Here is a 14358-nt window from a genome sequence, read left to right as displayed (position 1 = left end):
TTACCTCTAAAACGCTGACATCGTGTTCAGTCGCTCGGCGTTACCTCTAAAACGCTGACATCGCCTTCCAGTCGCTCGGCGTTACCTCTAAAACGCTGACGTCGCCCTTCAGTCGCTCGGCGTTACCTCTAAAACGCTGACGTCGCCTTCCAGTCGCTCGGCGTTGCCTCTAAAACGCTGACGTCGCCCTCCAGTCACTCGGCGTTACCTCTAAAACGCTGACGTAGCCCTCCAGTCGCTCGGCGTTGCCTCTAAAACGCTGACGTCGCCCGCCAGTCACTCGGCAGTCATCTCTAAAACTCCGACATCGTGTTCAGTCACTCGTCAGTTACCTCTAAGGCGCCGACATCATCTACAAGTTACTCGGCAGCTATTTCTAAAAGCATCAGTTTGATGCCCGAGTTATTCACTTACTGTTTCAAAGGAATCAGCTTCACAAATGAGCAGGACAATCATCAAGGAGAAACCAACATCATTCCTTCATTAAAGGGAAGATAACATACTTACAAATCAACTCTTTATGAGTTGATACTTCCCTATTACTACTACTACATTACATTACTACTACTACTACACTACACTATACTACTCTACACTACTAAATACTACTACATTATTCTAACTATACTATACTAATATCTACAAGACCAGTGGCATCTAGCCACTGGCCCTGTTGCTGCCGCCGTCGCTGCCGCCCCTGGTGCTGCCTTTGCTGCTGCCGCCACCGCCGCTGCCGCCCCTGCTACTGCCGCCGTCACCGTCCTTGCTGCCGCTGCCGCCGCCGCCGCCCCTGCCGCTGCCGTCACCGTCACCGCCGTCACCGTCTTCGTCGTCGTCGTCCTCGTCCTCGCCGTCGCCGTCCGAGTCCTCCTCATTCGAGGAGTACTCCGACTCATCCGAGCCCTCGAGCCCGAAGCGCTCGACGGCCCGGATGTACGTCCAGACCTCCGCCGCGAGCCCCTGGGAGTCGTCTGAGTCGTCAGACGACTCACGCAGGGGGATGGGAGCCGGAGACCCCTCAGACTCAGAGGAGAACTCCTCCTCTGAGTACTCCAAGTCACCAAACTCCTCCGATGGAGGAGTTGGCTCACGCTTGCGCTTGTTGTTCTTGCCCATGGTAGAAGCAAAAGGGAGAGAAGAAAGGAAAGCAACAGAGAACAGCGAGAGATGTGAAAAAGCCGGAGAGACAATGGCGTTATTTATAGAAGGAGAAGGCAACCGCTCAGCTCCAACCGCGGTCACTGAACAGTCGCAAAGCATTCAATAAGCACTCCAACCCGTCTGAAGACACGTCAGGCAGCCGACGCCGTTTCACGCAACACAACACCCATTGGGACTCCAGTCAACAGTGCGGAAGATATGATTACACCCGCTGTCACATCATATTACTACTCAGAAGCAGCCGGCTAAAACACTCAGCGTACCAAGCCGTTCCTTGCCCACACCCATTGGGGGGACGCCCAGGAATTATCAGTATATTTTTCAAAACGGTCACATCTGTGCAGGGCACGCAGTGAATACCTCAAGACAAAAATGAGATATCAGTAAGGATCAGAGGAAAGCCAAATATAGCCAGTGAAGTACAAAATATGGCCGATGGAAGCGACGTGAAGACTAGACAGAGAACGTCCGTCAAATGTCCAATCAGTCACAGAGCAAATAAATTACACTGCCAAGCAAGATATGGATGGATTGTGAACTCGGCTGCAAGAGACAAAATACATGCTGACCTCCGAAGCATAATATTGATGACATAATGCTAACCTCCAAAGCATAATGCAGAAGGCATCATGCCGATTTTTATAAGTAGAAAAGATAATCTTCAGCAAAAAGGCACAAAAGGAAGACCTTCGAATGGATTATCCTCAAAAATCCACTCGAAGGTCGGGGGCTACACTCATTGGGTGCACCTTCGGTGCACCCCATGAATCATCATTCCAAGCCAAGTGCCGACTTCTAAGGCATGGGGCAAGATTAAAGACAAGGCTGACCCTCAACCAAAACGCAGGAGTAAAAATGGAAATAATTTCTGGTGGAGACCTTCGAGTAGATTATTTTCTAAAAATCTACTCGAAGCTCGGGGGCTACACCCAGAAGTTCAGGGTCCTACAAAACGAAATGCCGACCTCTAAGGCACAAACACGAAACAAAGCTTCGGTTTACGAGTGATCAAAGCAGGAGGAGACAGTAAGAAGTCGTTTTCTTCAAATCGCCTGCAAGCTGGACCTGGGATCTTTGGGCTGATTACCTCTAAATTAACCCAAAGATCGGGGGCTTGTGGGGGATAGATATCCCCGGGTCCACTAAAAGAGTAAAAAACCTCACGAAAGGCTCAAGGGCCCAATAAATCGTAAGGTCATTCTTTCGTGGGCCTGGGGAGAGACAACCAGCAAAGCAGATCGACATGAGGCCGGATTGGTGCGAACCCGGACGACCCACAACGTCGAGCGAGTGACCACAACAGAGATCCGACTTTCCCGCGCTGGAGCCCCCATGCAACGGAGCCATGCGAGGATAAGTCGGCAGAACTACAAGGAGATAAACTCAAGCAGTTCACTATCTTTTAGCTACTCGTCGTTATCATATCCACGTGTATTGCCCCACGGTCGAGTATATAAGGCCTAGGGGGCACCCCTTCAGATCGATCGACCCTATTACTTAGCCACCCACTCCAACTCTCTGCATTCTCAATTCAGAGAGCTCTCTTGTAACCTCATTCACTCAGCATACTCATCAGGACGTAGGGTGTTACGCATCTCTAAGCGGCCCGAACCTGTAAACCTTGTCCACTGTCTCTCGTGCAACTGGCACAAACCATTTTGCTACAGTCGTTGACACCGTCCTACTCCTAAAAACACCTTGAGGGGCAACCCCGGGTGTGCGGTCGGACCCAAAACACCGACAAGGTGGCTGCTCAAATATGTATAGTAATTTTTTAAGATCTGCGAAGGAAACTTTGTAATAAAAAAGGCGTACTATTTTAGGTGAAGTAAAAATTAATATACACCATATTTTAATATATGATATATAAATGATATTTTTCTGTGCGCGTTCTATACGGAGAAAGGAATGTAGAAAATAAAGTCCGGTAACATTGTTTATATAGAGGATAAAATTTAGAGAATATTGCTGAAGTAGAAAAAATATAGAAGACAAATGTTTTACATAGAATATTTATTTAGAGGATTAAATTTAGATACTCCTCATCTCCTCCATGCATCAGCTCCTATCTACATTTTTTTTGTTTTGTGACAGCAGTAGCTCCAACCTTTATTATCTTCCCGCATACCCACGCGCGTTGTTCAAAACAAAAATCCCACAAAAATGAAAATCAAAAGAAAATCCATTCACGACCCACCCACCACAGAAATCAGTTTGCTTTGAGTTTAAAATAAAAACTTTGCTTTGCTTTCTTCTGCTGTTGCTGTGCCGCGCGTCCGGCGCCGGCAGGCAGTGTCCCCACAACCACAACACATACCCGGGCAGAGGTCCCCACCCCAGCATAGATAAAATGATTATATCAGGGCCATCGTCCATATCTCTTCTTTGTATTAGTTTTTTTATAAAATTCCTTATCTATAGATCTTTTATATCATCTTTTACATATTAGAGATTCATATTAAGCTGTCTTGAGCGGATGGTGAATATGATTGTGTAAAACATTACATAAATTATACTATTTATAAGTGAAGTTTTAAATAAAGGAGAATAAAAGAAATCCATATTAAGTTGCCTTCGACATAGATGGTGAATATGATTGTGTAAAATATCATGTAAACTGTATTATTTATAAAGTAAAGTTTTGAATAAAAGAGAATAAAAGATAGTATGAGTAAGCTGTGCCAGATACCTTTATAACCTAATTTCATTTTCTTATATATTTATTGTATCCTTAAATATTTTATATATTTTTAGTTCTAAAATATAAAGATAAAAATGTGAAGGTGTATATGTTTAAACCCCCGTCCTCAGTCACGCCGCACCTAACCCTTCGTCAGTTTCAGTTTGGCACCTCCGAAGCTTCCGTCCGAATCTCTGCTGCCTCCTTCCTCGGCCAGGCTTGCGGGCGATGGCGGCGGAGCAGACCGCCGAGCAGTTCCGGGGCCAGGCGCGGCTGCCCCACTTCGCGTCCCCGCGGCGCTACGACCTGCGCCTCACGCCCGACCTCCCCGCCTGCGTCTTCACTGGCTCGGTGGCGGTTTCCATCGGCGTGGCCGCGCCCACCCGCTTCCTCGTACTCAACGCAGCCGAGCTCGACGTCGCGACCGGGGGCGTCAGCTTCGCGCCTCAGGGCTCCGACCAGGTGCTTGCCCTTGCCTCGCTTCCGCCCGTCGGTGTGCGCGGGTGTCGGGGTGTGTTTGATCTGATCGTGTAAGGTTAGATGGTTAGATGTGGCGATGTTTTCGGAGGTGTCAGCTAGGGTTTTTAGATGGCGTTTTTTTTTTGCCGGAGTACCAGTCGCTTAAAGTTTTTTATGTGCTCAGAGCATCTTCAACATTTCAAGCTGGCATTGGTGCCGGTCTGCCGGAGGAGGGGTTGTGGGGATGATATCGGCGCCTTAAGAAATCTTCAGTTTCTTAGGGCTATAGCGACCTCAGAATTTCTTGCAAGTTGATTGATTGAATCTTTTGTGTTCAAATAATTCTAGATTACCACCTAGACCACGGATATAAATTTAACTTTGAGTGAAAGTCCCATATTTGCAGATGCACACGGTTTGATACTTACAGATGCATATGGTACTTACAGGTGCTTGTATATTTGTTGAAGCTTAAGAGTTTCGTGTAATCATATAAGGATGTTTTAAATCTCTGGGTGGGAATAGAACTTTTGCACTTATGATGGTTTGCAAAAAGCACCTTGTCTGGATGATAACAGTCGTCTTGGAGGGTTTATGATTTTGTTTCTAACAATGCCCTCCCCTAACACTTTTTGCTCTGCATTTATTGTAAATGCTGCTATAATTTGAATCAGGTGCTACAACCTTTGGAGGTTACCAACGTGCCAGAAGATGAGATCCTGATTATTCGCTTCAATGAGGTGCTTTCTATCGGGGAGGGAACTTTGACGATTGCATTCAAGGGGACTTTGAATGATAAGATGCATGGATTCTACAGAAGGTAATTACTTTTGTAGTTAAGTTTTTTTTATAAATCAAGCAACATATTCACAACGTAACTTTCTGTTTATAGTGTGTATGAGCTTAATGGAGAGAAGAAAAACATGGCTGTAACACAGTTTGAACCAGCTGATGCAAGGCGCTGCTTCCCTTGTTGGGATGAGCCTGCTTTCAAGGTTTGCTGCTTTGATTTTTTTCTCAAATCCTTTTGTTCTTTTAGGCACAAAGATATGAGTGCTTTTATTTGCATTACATGAAGAGCTAGAACCTTTTGTGTGGCTTACGGGGAGGGCATCATTCAAGCTTCACACTTTGTTTTCTGTCTACTCCCTTTGATTTTTTGGTGTTGTCTTATGTTTGCTTTTGCTTCTATTGCATTAGATAAGATGTGTATAGCTAAGAGTCTTGTGTGCTAATTGTGAACAAGTTCAATTAATAGCTTCATGATAGTGTTAATGATAAAACAAAACAAGGGTTTTATTCTCTACATGGACATATCTGTTCTCATGCACATTGAGATTCTTTGTAGTTGTCCGTTCTTGGATCATGCAATGATTATCTAAACTCAGTCCCTTTGATCTCGTGTGAGATTTGTTTATGCAACCATATAAATTATGATTACATTTATATCACTTACATTTGATTTATACTTCACAGAGCATAGCATTTATGCACATAATATCACTGGCATGGAAGCATATCAATTTCTAAGATATATGCCAGCCTTTTGATTTCTCGATTGTCTATCACACTCTGAAGTCATAATTCATGCATGTTAGAAGACTGTAACTATAATCTAGTAGTCTAGAACCTCTCTCACATACTCCTCTGTCCATATATAAAAGTATTTTTCCACCTTATGGTTGGTGTTTTCTATCTCTTTAGTTCTTGTCATCAGGAAGGCGTACACCAAATGGTTGAGGCCAATGTGTCTAATTTTTTTAAAATGGTCACAAATGGGCGACTCATATGTGTCTAATTCTCAAGGCATACCACTAAACTGTGAAGCCAATATAATTATACTGCAAAGTACAACTATCTAATCTCACCAAAGTCCAAAAGGTTGTTTTGATGATGTGGGTGATGATCAAGCACCACGTGTAGAGGGAGATGACTGTCTAGTTCACAATTGCAACACTTTATAGATGGTTTTAGTATGGAAAAAACATTGGAGGCCCCTTTATATGTGTTCTCCAATCTTGTGAATTACTTAAATATACAACAATGTTAGCGTCATATTGCTATCACCCCTCATATAAAATTCCTAGCTCTATCTCTAATATTCTCATTCATTTTACCCTGATTTCATTGTTAGGATTTAATTCCACTGGTTTAACTGGCGTTTATAATGTGTAATTAGCACAGAAGAAACATTAGTGGCTTTATATTACATGACGAACAATATTGTATGTCTGACTGTTCCTTCTCTCCCTACAGGCTGTTTTCAAAATTACTCTAGAAGTTCCTTCTGAGACGATTGCTCTGTCAAATATGCCAGTAATTGAAGAGAAGGTCAATGGCCCTACCAAAATAGTCTACTTCCAAGAATCTCGGATAATGTCTACATACTTAGTGGCTGTTATTGTTGGCAATTTTGACTATGTGGAAGATTTCACCACAGATGGTACTATAACTTCTTTGTCACATTAAATCCAGTTCTTTATCTTTCATATTACTGATGTTTTTTCATGCCTTAAAAGTTGATTTGTTCTCCATCGCTTTGCAGGTACTAGGGTCCGTGTTTACACACAAGTCGGTAAGAGTGCGCAGGGGAGGTTTGCTCTAGAGGTTGCCTTGAAGACATTGGTCCTGTTTAAGGAGTAATTACTCACATTCCTCGTTATATATTTGAAAGATTGCCTACATTTTTGTTGCAGTGTTCATAGATCTACAGTTAATTTAATTGAGTAATATTGGATTTTTTATACTGATCCTGGCCAAGGTATTCTGCAAAGAATTAAGTTCTATGGGTTAATTTATTTGATTACATTCTGCCATGTGTATGAAATTGTGATTGCATGCCATTAGAGGCACTATTTCTTGATGTCAAGTAACAAATATAGTTACATATTTCAGCATTGATGGTGCAGTGTAGTATTGATGATGTGATGTTGGCATTCCCAAAATGGAACTCATGGTTTAAGGCCTTCCCAAATTTGTAAATGATGTTTCATTCTTTGATTATAAATAATGTTATGCCCCTTCCATATAGTGCTGGATATCGAGTCAGCTCGGCTTGTTAAGCTAACGAGACATAGAGTCAACTCGACTCGGCTCGTTTACGAGCTTGAGCTGGCTCGTTTAGCTCGCGAGCCAGAGCAGAAAAAACAATATGTATATAAAAATCAAGTTCTAGTTAACTCCAAACTAATTTAACAATAGAAAATAGTAATTATACTCATAGTTTCACAGATCACATAATATAATACCAAATTAACACAACTCATCAATTCATAATTCACGCACATGTTCATCAGTTTAACCCACAGTTATATTCACATAGACCAATTTAACACATAGACACAGTTCATCAATCATTAGTTTAACTCATAGGCCGTAGACACCACACATACATATAACATGTTCATCAATTGTTACGTAAATGATATGAATATAGTTTCGTTTTGCTGAAATGTGATAGCTCGCGAGCTAGCTCGTTAACAAACCAAACTGACTCGTTAACGAACCTAGCTAGGATGTCAGCTCAGCTCGTGAATAAATTCAAACGAGCCAATCCGTGCTAACCACAAATCGAGCGAGCCGACGAGCCACGAGCATTTCGTCCAGCCCTACTTCCATACCTTTTCAAAGTACATCTGCCTCTTTTAAATTTTATGAGTGTTTGAGGCATCTGGGTCTCATTCACTGCTTGGTTCACTGACACAGAACTAATGCTCTCTTTGTGGTGTCAAGCTAATGATGAATTCTTTATGTCGTCAGGTATTTTGCTGTGCCATACCCCCTCCCCAAAATGGACATGGTTGCTATTCCAGATTTTGCAGCTGGAGCCATGGAGAACTATGGCTTGGTTACATACCGTGAAACAGCATTGCTATTTGATGAGATGCACTCTGCAGCTGCCAATAAGCAACGGGTTGGTCACTATGCAATTGTATTATTTCAATTATTGTACTTATATACTAAGTTGATAATGTGTAATTATGTATCTTCCCATGACATGTAAAACCATTTGAATCTGGCCACAGTGGACAATGCTGAACGTGACCGCACATCAATTTTCTTTTTGCCAAATAATTTAATAGTCATTATTGCAGAAGGATGCGATATTATTTTGTAGTGGATTGATCAGATTTGCAGTAGCTGTTTTATTTCCATGTGCTGTCACACCAACTATATATAATGATGTTTTGCTATTCCTTTGTATATTTCTTTATCCAGGTTGCAGTTGTTGTAGCTCATGAATTAGCTCATCAATGGTTTGGAAATCTTGTCACAATGGAATGGTGGACACATCTGTGGCTTAATGAGGGCTTTGCGACTTGGGTAATAAATTAGAACAAAAATAAGTAATTGCAAAGATCTATATAATTTATGTTGTTCATATAATATTTTTCTTTCCACTGCAGGTGTCTTACTTAGCTGCAGATCAGTTCTTTCCTGAATGGAATGTTTGGACTCAGTTTCTAGAGGAATCTACAGTAGGTTTCAAGTTGGATGCTCTTGCAGGTTCACATCCAATTGAGGTAACAGAAAATTTTGTTACTTTGCAATGTTATGACCATGGTTTTTAAAGCGGTAAGGCGAGACAAGGCGTTGGACTACCGCCTGGACGCCTAGGCGAGATAGGCGGGCAAGGCGCCTAGCCGTCGCCTAGGCGACGCCTTAAGAACAATGGTTATGACCATATCTGTGCTCTGTGGGAATTTACAGATGTATATATTACATTCTTAGTGAATTTGGATGTTCGGTGCATTGATGTGAGTGTTGATAGCTTCCCTAATTTTACCAGTCCTAAAAATAAATATGATTGGCTTTACATGCATTTATTTAGTGGCAAAACATAGATAACTCAATTGAGACTGAAGTTGGGACTTGGGATACACGCATCCCAGTTTATGTTTTATGAATGTTTTGAGTTGTTCTACTTCCTGGTGTGGTGGTACCTGCAAGCCTATTAATTAGAATATGATTAGCAAAATTTTGTTTGTTCTATATTAGCAAAATTATTAATTAGAATATGATTAAAGTAGTGTGATGATGAAAAATGATATGTGGTTGTATAATGGCCAGTTTAATGCCATTATGCAAGCTGAATATTTTTTGGGGCCTGTAACATATTCTAATCAGTCAAAAAACCCTATCTGGTTGGAGATGGCAGAATTAAGAGAAAAAAAGACCAACAAAGTCACATGTCTTTAGTGCTTTTAGAAAGTGTGTTCCACTATTGCGGTATTGCCCATTTAGCATGTTGTAAAAATCAATAACCATTATCTGTGCAGACTTGGGGCACACTATGAAATATGATCATGATGTATAAATGGCAGAATAAAAATCAACGTGCTGGACAACAGACCGTTTAGCTAGGAGAGGGCTCCCACATCCTCAGCTCTGTGTCCTTTGTGATCAGAAAGAGGAAAATATTCAGCATCTGCTTACCAGCTGTGTGTTTGCTAGGGATTTCTGGTACAAGATCTTCTCAGATTTGGGACTGACAACTAGAACTTCTGATCTGTCTGAAATTTCTTTTGCGGAGTGGAGTGGATTGACCAAACACCTGACAAATCCTACGAGAAAGGGTGTAAATTCGTTGGTGATCTTGGGTGCTTGGTCGATCTGGAAGCACAGAATGCTGTAATTTTTGAAGGGGCTCAACCTTGCTTGCAGACAGCTCTTCAATCTTTTGAGGATGAGCGCCAACTATGGTGCTTAGTGGGAGTTAGAATCTTGAAAGCTATAGGTCAAGTTCTTCGAGAAGGCTAGTTGTTAATAGGCTAGGAGCGGTCAGGTCATGCCTATAGTGTGTGTGCTTAGCGAAAATCTGTTTGTATCAAAACATCCCCTCTCCTAGGTCCGGGGTGGGGTTGTAGCTTGTACCAGACTCTTTTTCCTCTCTTAATATGATGATATGCAGCTCTCCTGCGTATTCGAGAGAAAAAATCAACTTGTATTTAAAACTTGTCTTACAGCTTATGATCTATTATTTTCAGGTGGACATAAATCATGTTGATGAAATAGATGAGATATTTGATGCTATAAGCTATAGGAAAGGAGCTTCTGTCATTCGTATGCTGCAAAACTATCTTGGGGCTGAGGTCTTTCAGGTTTGATTTTCTTATTCACTGCTCTCTTCATTTTTTTGGAAAAAAATTGCACTGTTGAAACCATAGTATAATTATGTGGCTGTATAATGTCAGCTTGCCATATGGTCTGTTTACTTCTGAAATGTCACTTAGTTTTTAAAAGATAATGGAGGCAATCGTCAGCCTATGCGCATAAACTTTTGTAGGAATATGATAAGCCTTTTCTTTCTAAGTATACTCATACCTTTAGTCGACATGATAGGCATAAGCTTACTTAAATTAATGCTATTATTTGACAACGGATTATTGCCGAATGCACATAGGTTTCATGTTATTTGTCACTTGTCAATGAAAATATATCATATTTTTTAGTGGTAACCATGTGTTGATGTTATATTCTTTTTGCTAGAATTCTTTGGCTGCATACATCAAAAGATTTGCGTATTCAAATGCAAAGACTGAGGACTTATGGGCTGCCCTTGAAGAGGGGTCTGGTGAACCAGTTAGAACATTAATGCATTCATGGACCAAACAGCAAGGTTATCCTGTCATTAATGTGAAACTCAAGGATGGAAAGTTCCAACTGGAGCAGGTATATTGTAGACTTTTCGGTAGACATTGTTACAAAATCCTGTAAACTTCGCGAGACTTTTTCTCCATTTGCAAAATCAAATTTAGTTTTTTGTTTATGGGCTCTCTGAAAACATCTTGTTTTGTCCAGACACAATTTCTTTCAAGTGGATCTACAGGAGTTGGGCAATGGGTTGTTCCCATCACACTATGTTGTTGTTCCTACTCGCGCCAAGCGAAGTTCCTTTTTCATGGGAAACAAGAAGATTTTGATTTGTCAGCGTCCGGGTTTACGGACTGCCAAAAGAAAGATGGCTTCTGGATTAAACTTAATGTCAACCAGACTAGCTTCTATAGGGTGAGCTATGATGAGGAACTTGCAGCCCGACTTCGATATGCAATTGAAACCAACAAACTGGGTGCAGCAGACAGATATGGTAAATTCTCCTGAAACATTCTTTCAAGCGTATCAATTTTACCTTTTTATACTGATCTCACATTGTTATGTTTGATACAGGCGTACTTGATGATGCCTATGCCCTCTGTATGGCTGGCAAACAAAAGCTAGTCTCCTTGCTGCATTTGATTTCTGTGTACAAGGATGAGACTGAGTATACTGTGCTTGCACACATAATCACGGTACTGTCTGTCTTACCTGGAAAGTCCTTTTCACTTGCTTAGTATTTTTTTTATCAAGTAATTGAAGCCGATTGTCTCTATAGACAAGTCTGCACATTGCCGAGATGATGGTTATTGCTGCTCCAGAGGAGTTGGTTCATCTGAAGAAGTTCCTAATTGATTTCCTGGAGCCATTTGCGCTGTAAGCATATTGCTCTATTTGTTCTGTAATGGAAATATTATTTTATTCTGAGATCTTGCCTGACGTTTCAGAAATTCTTTGTAGGAAACTTGGCTGGGATGCTAAGAGTGACGAGGGCCATCTGAACGCTTTGTTAAGAGGTACACTCTTAACCGCTCTTGCAGAACTTGGCCATGAGGCTACCATAAATGAAGCTGTTCGTCGATTTAATGTCTTTCTGGAAGACAGAGAGACACCACTCCTCCCTCCCGATGTTCGAAAGGTTAGCATCTTAAGGAATTGAACTTGTATATGGCTAACTACTAAAAGGTCCACAGTCCAGTTATTGATCCTGTTTTGTTTTGTAGGCAGCATATGTTGCTTTGATGCAGACAGTGAGCAAATCAAACAAAACTGGCTATGAATCACTACTGAGGATATATAGGGAAACCGATCTAAGCCAGGAGAAAGTTCGTGTGTTAGGCAAGTCGATGTTTTTTTTCCTTTTACCGTTCAATGATGAGCTTGTTTTTTTTCTGGGACCTCATTAAATCCTGACCTTCTTGTAGGTTCTTTGGCATCATCCCCTGACCATGATGTTGTCCGTGAAGTATTGAATTTCATATTGTCACCTGAGGTAATAAACATGCATGTCATAATTCACTTTTTACATTTGTATGCTAATTATTATTTGCCCTATTGGTTTACTACTATTGCATGAGTTAAGGTGGCCATGTGTGTTCCACATGTGCGGTGTGCCGGCTAAACTTTGCTTCATCTTACCGGAATATCTCATTTTGTATTGCACACGCAGGTGAGGAATCAGGACGCAATATTTTTGCTAAGAGGGGTGAGTTCAGGGGCACACGAGGTAGCATGGCAATGGCTGAAGGTATTCACTGTCGTCCTTATTTTTCTTTAGCTTTATTACTTCATTTTGGGTATATATGCTAACTCTGTAGTTTCAGGAAAACTGGGATTACATATTGGGAGCCTACTCTGGAACTCTGCTCACCTATTTCGTCAACATAACTGTCTCGCCAGTACGCTGCATAGCCTACCTGCATCCCGTCTATCATATAAGCCCATTTACGTTTTACTTTTCTGACACATCATGAAACATGGTTTCAGCTGGCCACCGATGAACATGGTGATGAGGCGGAGGAGTTTTTCAAGAGCAGAACCAAGGCGAACATCGCGAGGACTGTGAGGCAGAGCATCGAGAGGGTGAGGATCAATGCCCAATGGGTCAAGAACATCAAGGCCGAGGCTGACCTCGGCAATGTTCTCAAGAAGCTGGCTTACAAGCACTGATCAGAGACGGTCCACTTTCATTTCTGTGTTAATCCTAGTACCGAGATGTAACTTTGTTCTCTGGAATAAGTGGATTAATAAAGGGCACTTTCGTTTGTGTGTCGTCCTGAGCTGCCTTGTCCGTAGATTCTTACAAACTGTTCTGTGCGAAAGCTACCATGATAGATATGCGTCGAATTGATTGATTCTATATCCTGATAATTGATTGTGTATCGCCCATGTCGCACAGGAGAACGGTAAATTTGTTCCAATGATTGTCTGACTGCGAGTTGGCTTCCAAACCTGCACTTCATCATTATTTTAGGGTCTGACTCTATTACTCCCTCCGTTTCGTTTTAGTTGTCGCTGGATAGTGTAAAATTAAACTATCCAGCGACAACTAAAAAGAAATGGAGGGAGTATGATTTTGCAGTATAATGTATATTATTTGCATGTATATAAAGGGAACCTATCTGATATAAATCAACCTCTTAGTGTAAACTTCTAATCTAAACTACATGGGTTGTTGATTCAAGGGGACGTACCTTCGTGCAAACTTTTAATCTGAACTACATGATGTTGATTTAAGGGGACGCAAGGAGGAGGGGGATTTGAAAAAAAGTATGATTAGCAGTGGGCGGTTAATTGTAAAATTATCCACGTCCCTGCGTCTATTGGATCAACATCATGTGGTTCAGATTAGAAGTTTGCACGGTTGCACGGATAGATTGGTTTGCACAAGATACGTTCCCGTATATAAAATACAAGCATACTTAGGGTTCCACCTTTTGACAGAGACAAAACTATAAACCTGTTTAAAGTGATTTGAGGTATAAAAAACTCACTAAACAATAGGTCCAAACCTAGAGCAACTAAGCATTTCATATAGGGTGATCTACCTAACGTAACACGTAACACTTCGCAAAGTACATACGCTAATTATTAAGTAATTTTTTAAGCGCTATATATGTCTAGAGCTAATAATGAAGGGTCTCAACTCTCTTGATATATTCCTCAACTCTCACCTCTCTCAAAAGGCTAGCTAATATAGATGTTGGAGACCGCACAACTTTTCTACGCACGTACTAGACATGTCCAGTACACCCATCGGATACGATTAATGCATCCATATCGGGTAGTGTCGAACGTTGAAGATTGATATATGGTGTGACATACATGTCTAGTGCCTTATGATATTATACAACTCGTGTTGCAATCTCTCTGAGTTTCTAGTCTGCTATGAGATCTGATGCTTCATTAGACATGTCCAGTAGGATCCGGTGCACACCTACTTGTCTGATACATTTGGCTGCAGT

At 41.5% G+C, this 14358-nt stretch overlaps 1 protein-coding gene across 1 annotated transcript; it reads left to right on the top strand.

The window, feature by feature from the left end:
* Positions 1-3903: 3903 nt before the first annotated feature.
* On the top strand, positions 3904-13275 carry LOC103627107 (aminopeptidase M1-A). The gene is made up of 19 exons (XM_008647428.3): positions 3904-4303; positions 4975-5120; positions 5193-5295; positions 6557-6743; positions 6846-6939; positions 8060-8213; positions 8519-8623; positions 8707-8823; positions 10288-10401; positions 10790-10972; positions 11102-11387; positions 11468-11589; positions 11673-11770; positions 11855-12032; positions 12118-12232; positions 12319-12386; positions 12564-12641; positions 12718-12792; positions 12881-13275. Exons 1-19 carry the CDS (start codon positions 4070-4072, stop codon positions 13061-13063), a joined length of 2640 nt encoding a protein of 879 aa, XP_008645650.2. The 5' UTR covers positions 3904-4069; the 3' UTR covers positions 13064-13275.
* The last annotated feature ends 1083 nt before the right edge of the window (positions 13276-14358 follow it).

Source organism: Zea mays, chromosome 5 (genome assembly GCF_902167145.1).
Source record: "Zea mays cultivar B73 chromosome 5, Zm-B73-REFERENCE-NAM-5.0, whole genome shotgun sequence".
Classification (NCBI taxonomy): domain Eukaryota; kingdom Viridiplantae; phylum Streptophyta; class Magnoliopsida; order Poales; family Poaceae; genus Zea; species Zea mays.
Note: the sequence above shows the minus strand (reverse complement) of the source record. Positions and strands in the feature narration are given on the sequence as shown.

What these genes read in the sequence shown, in the direction of transcription:
- LOC103627107 (XM_008647428.3), top strand. Translation starts at nt 4,070, where the DNA reads ATGGCGGCGGAGCAGACCGCCGAGCAGTTCCGGGGCCAGGCGCGGCTG. An exon ending in GAAAGTTCCAACTGGAGCAG is followed by an intron (nt 10,973 to 11,101) that starts GTATATTGTAGA and finishes TGTTTTGTCCAG; the next exon opens with ACACAATTTCTTTCAAGTGG. An exon ending in TAGCATGGCAATGGCTGAAG is followed by an intron (nt 12,642 to 12,717) that starts GTATTCACTGTC and finishes CTGTAGTTTCAG; the next exon opens with GAAAACTGGGATTACATATT.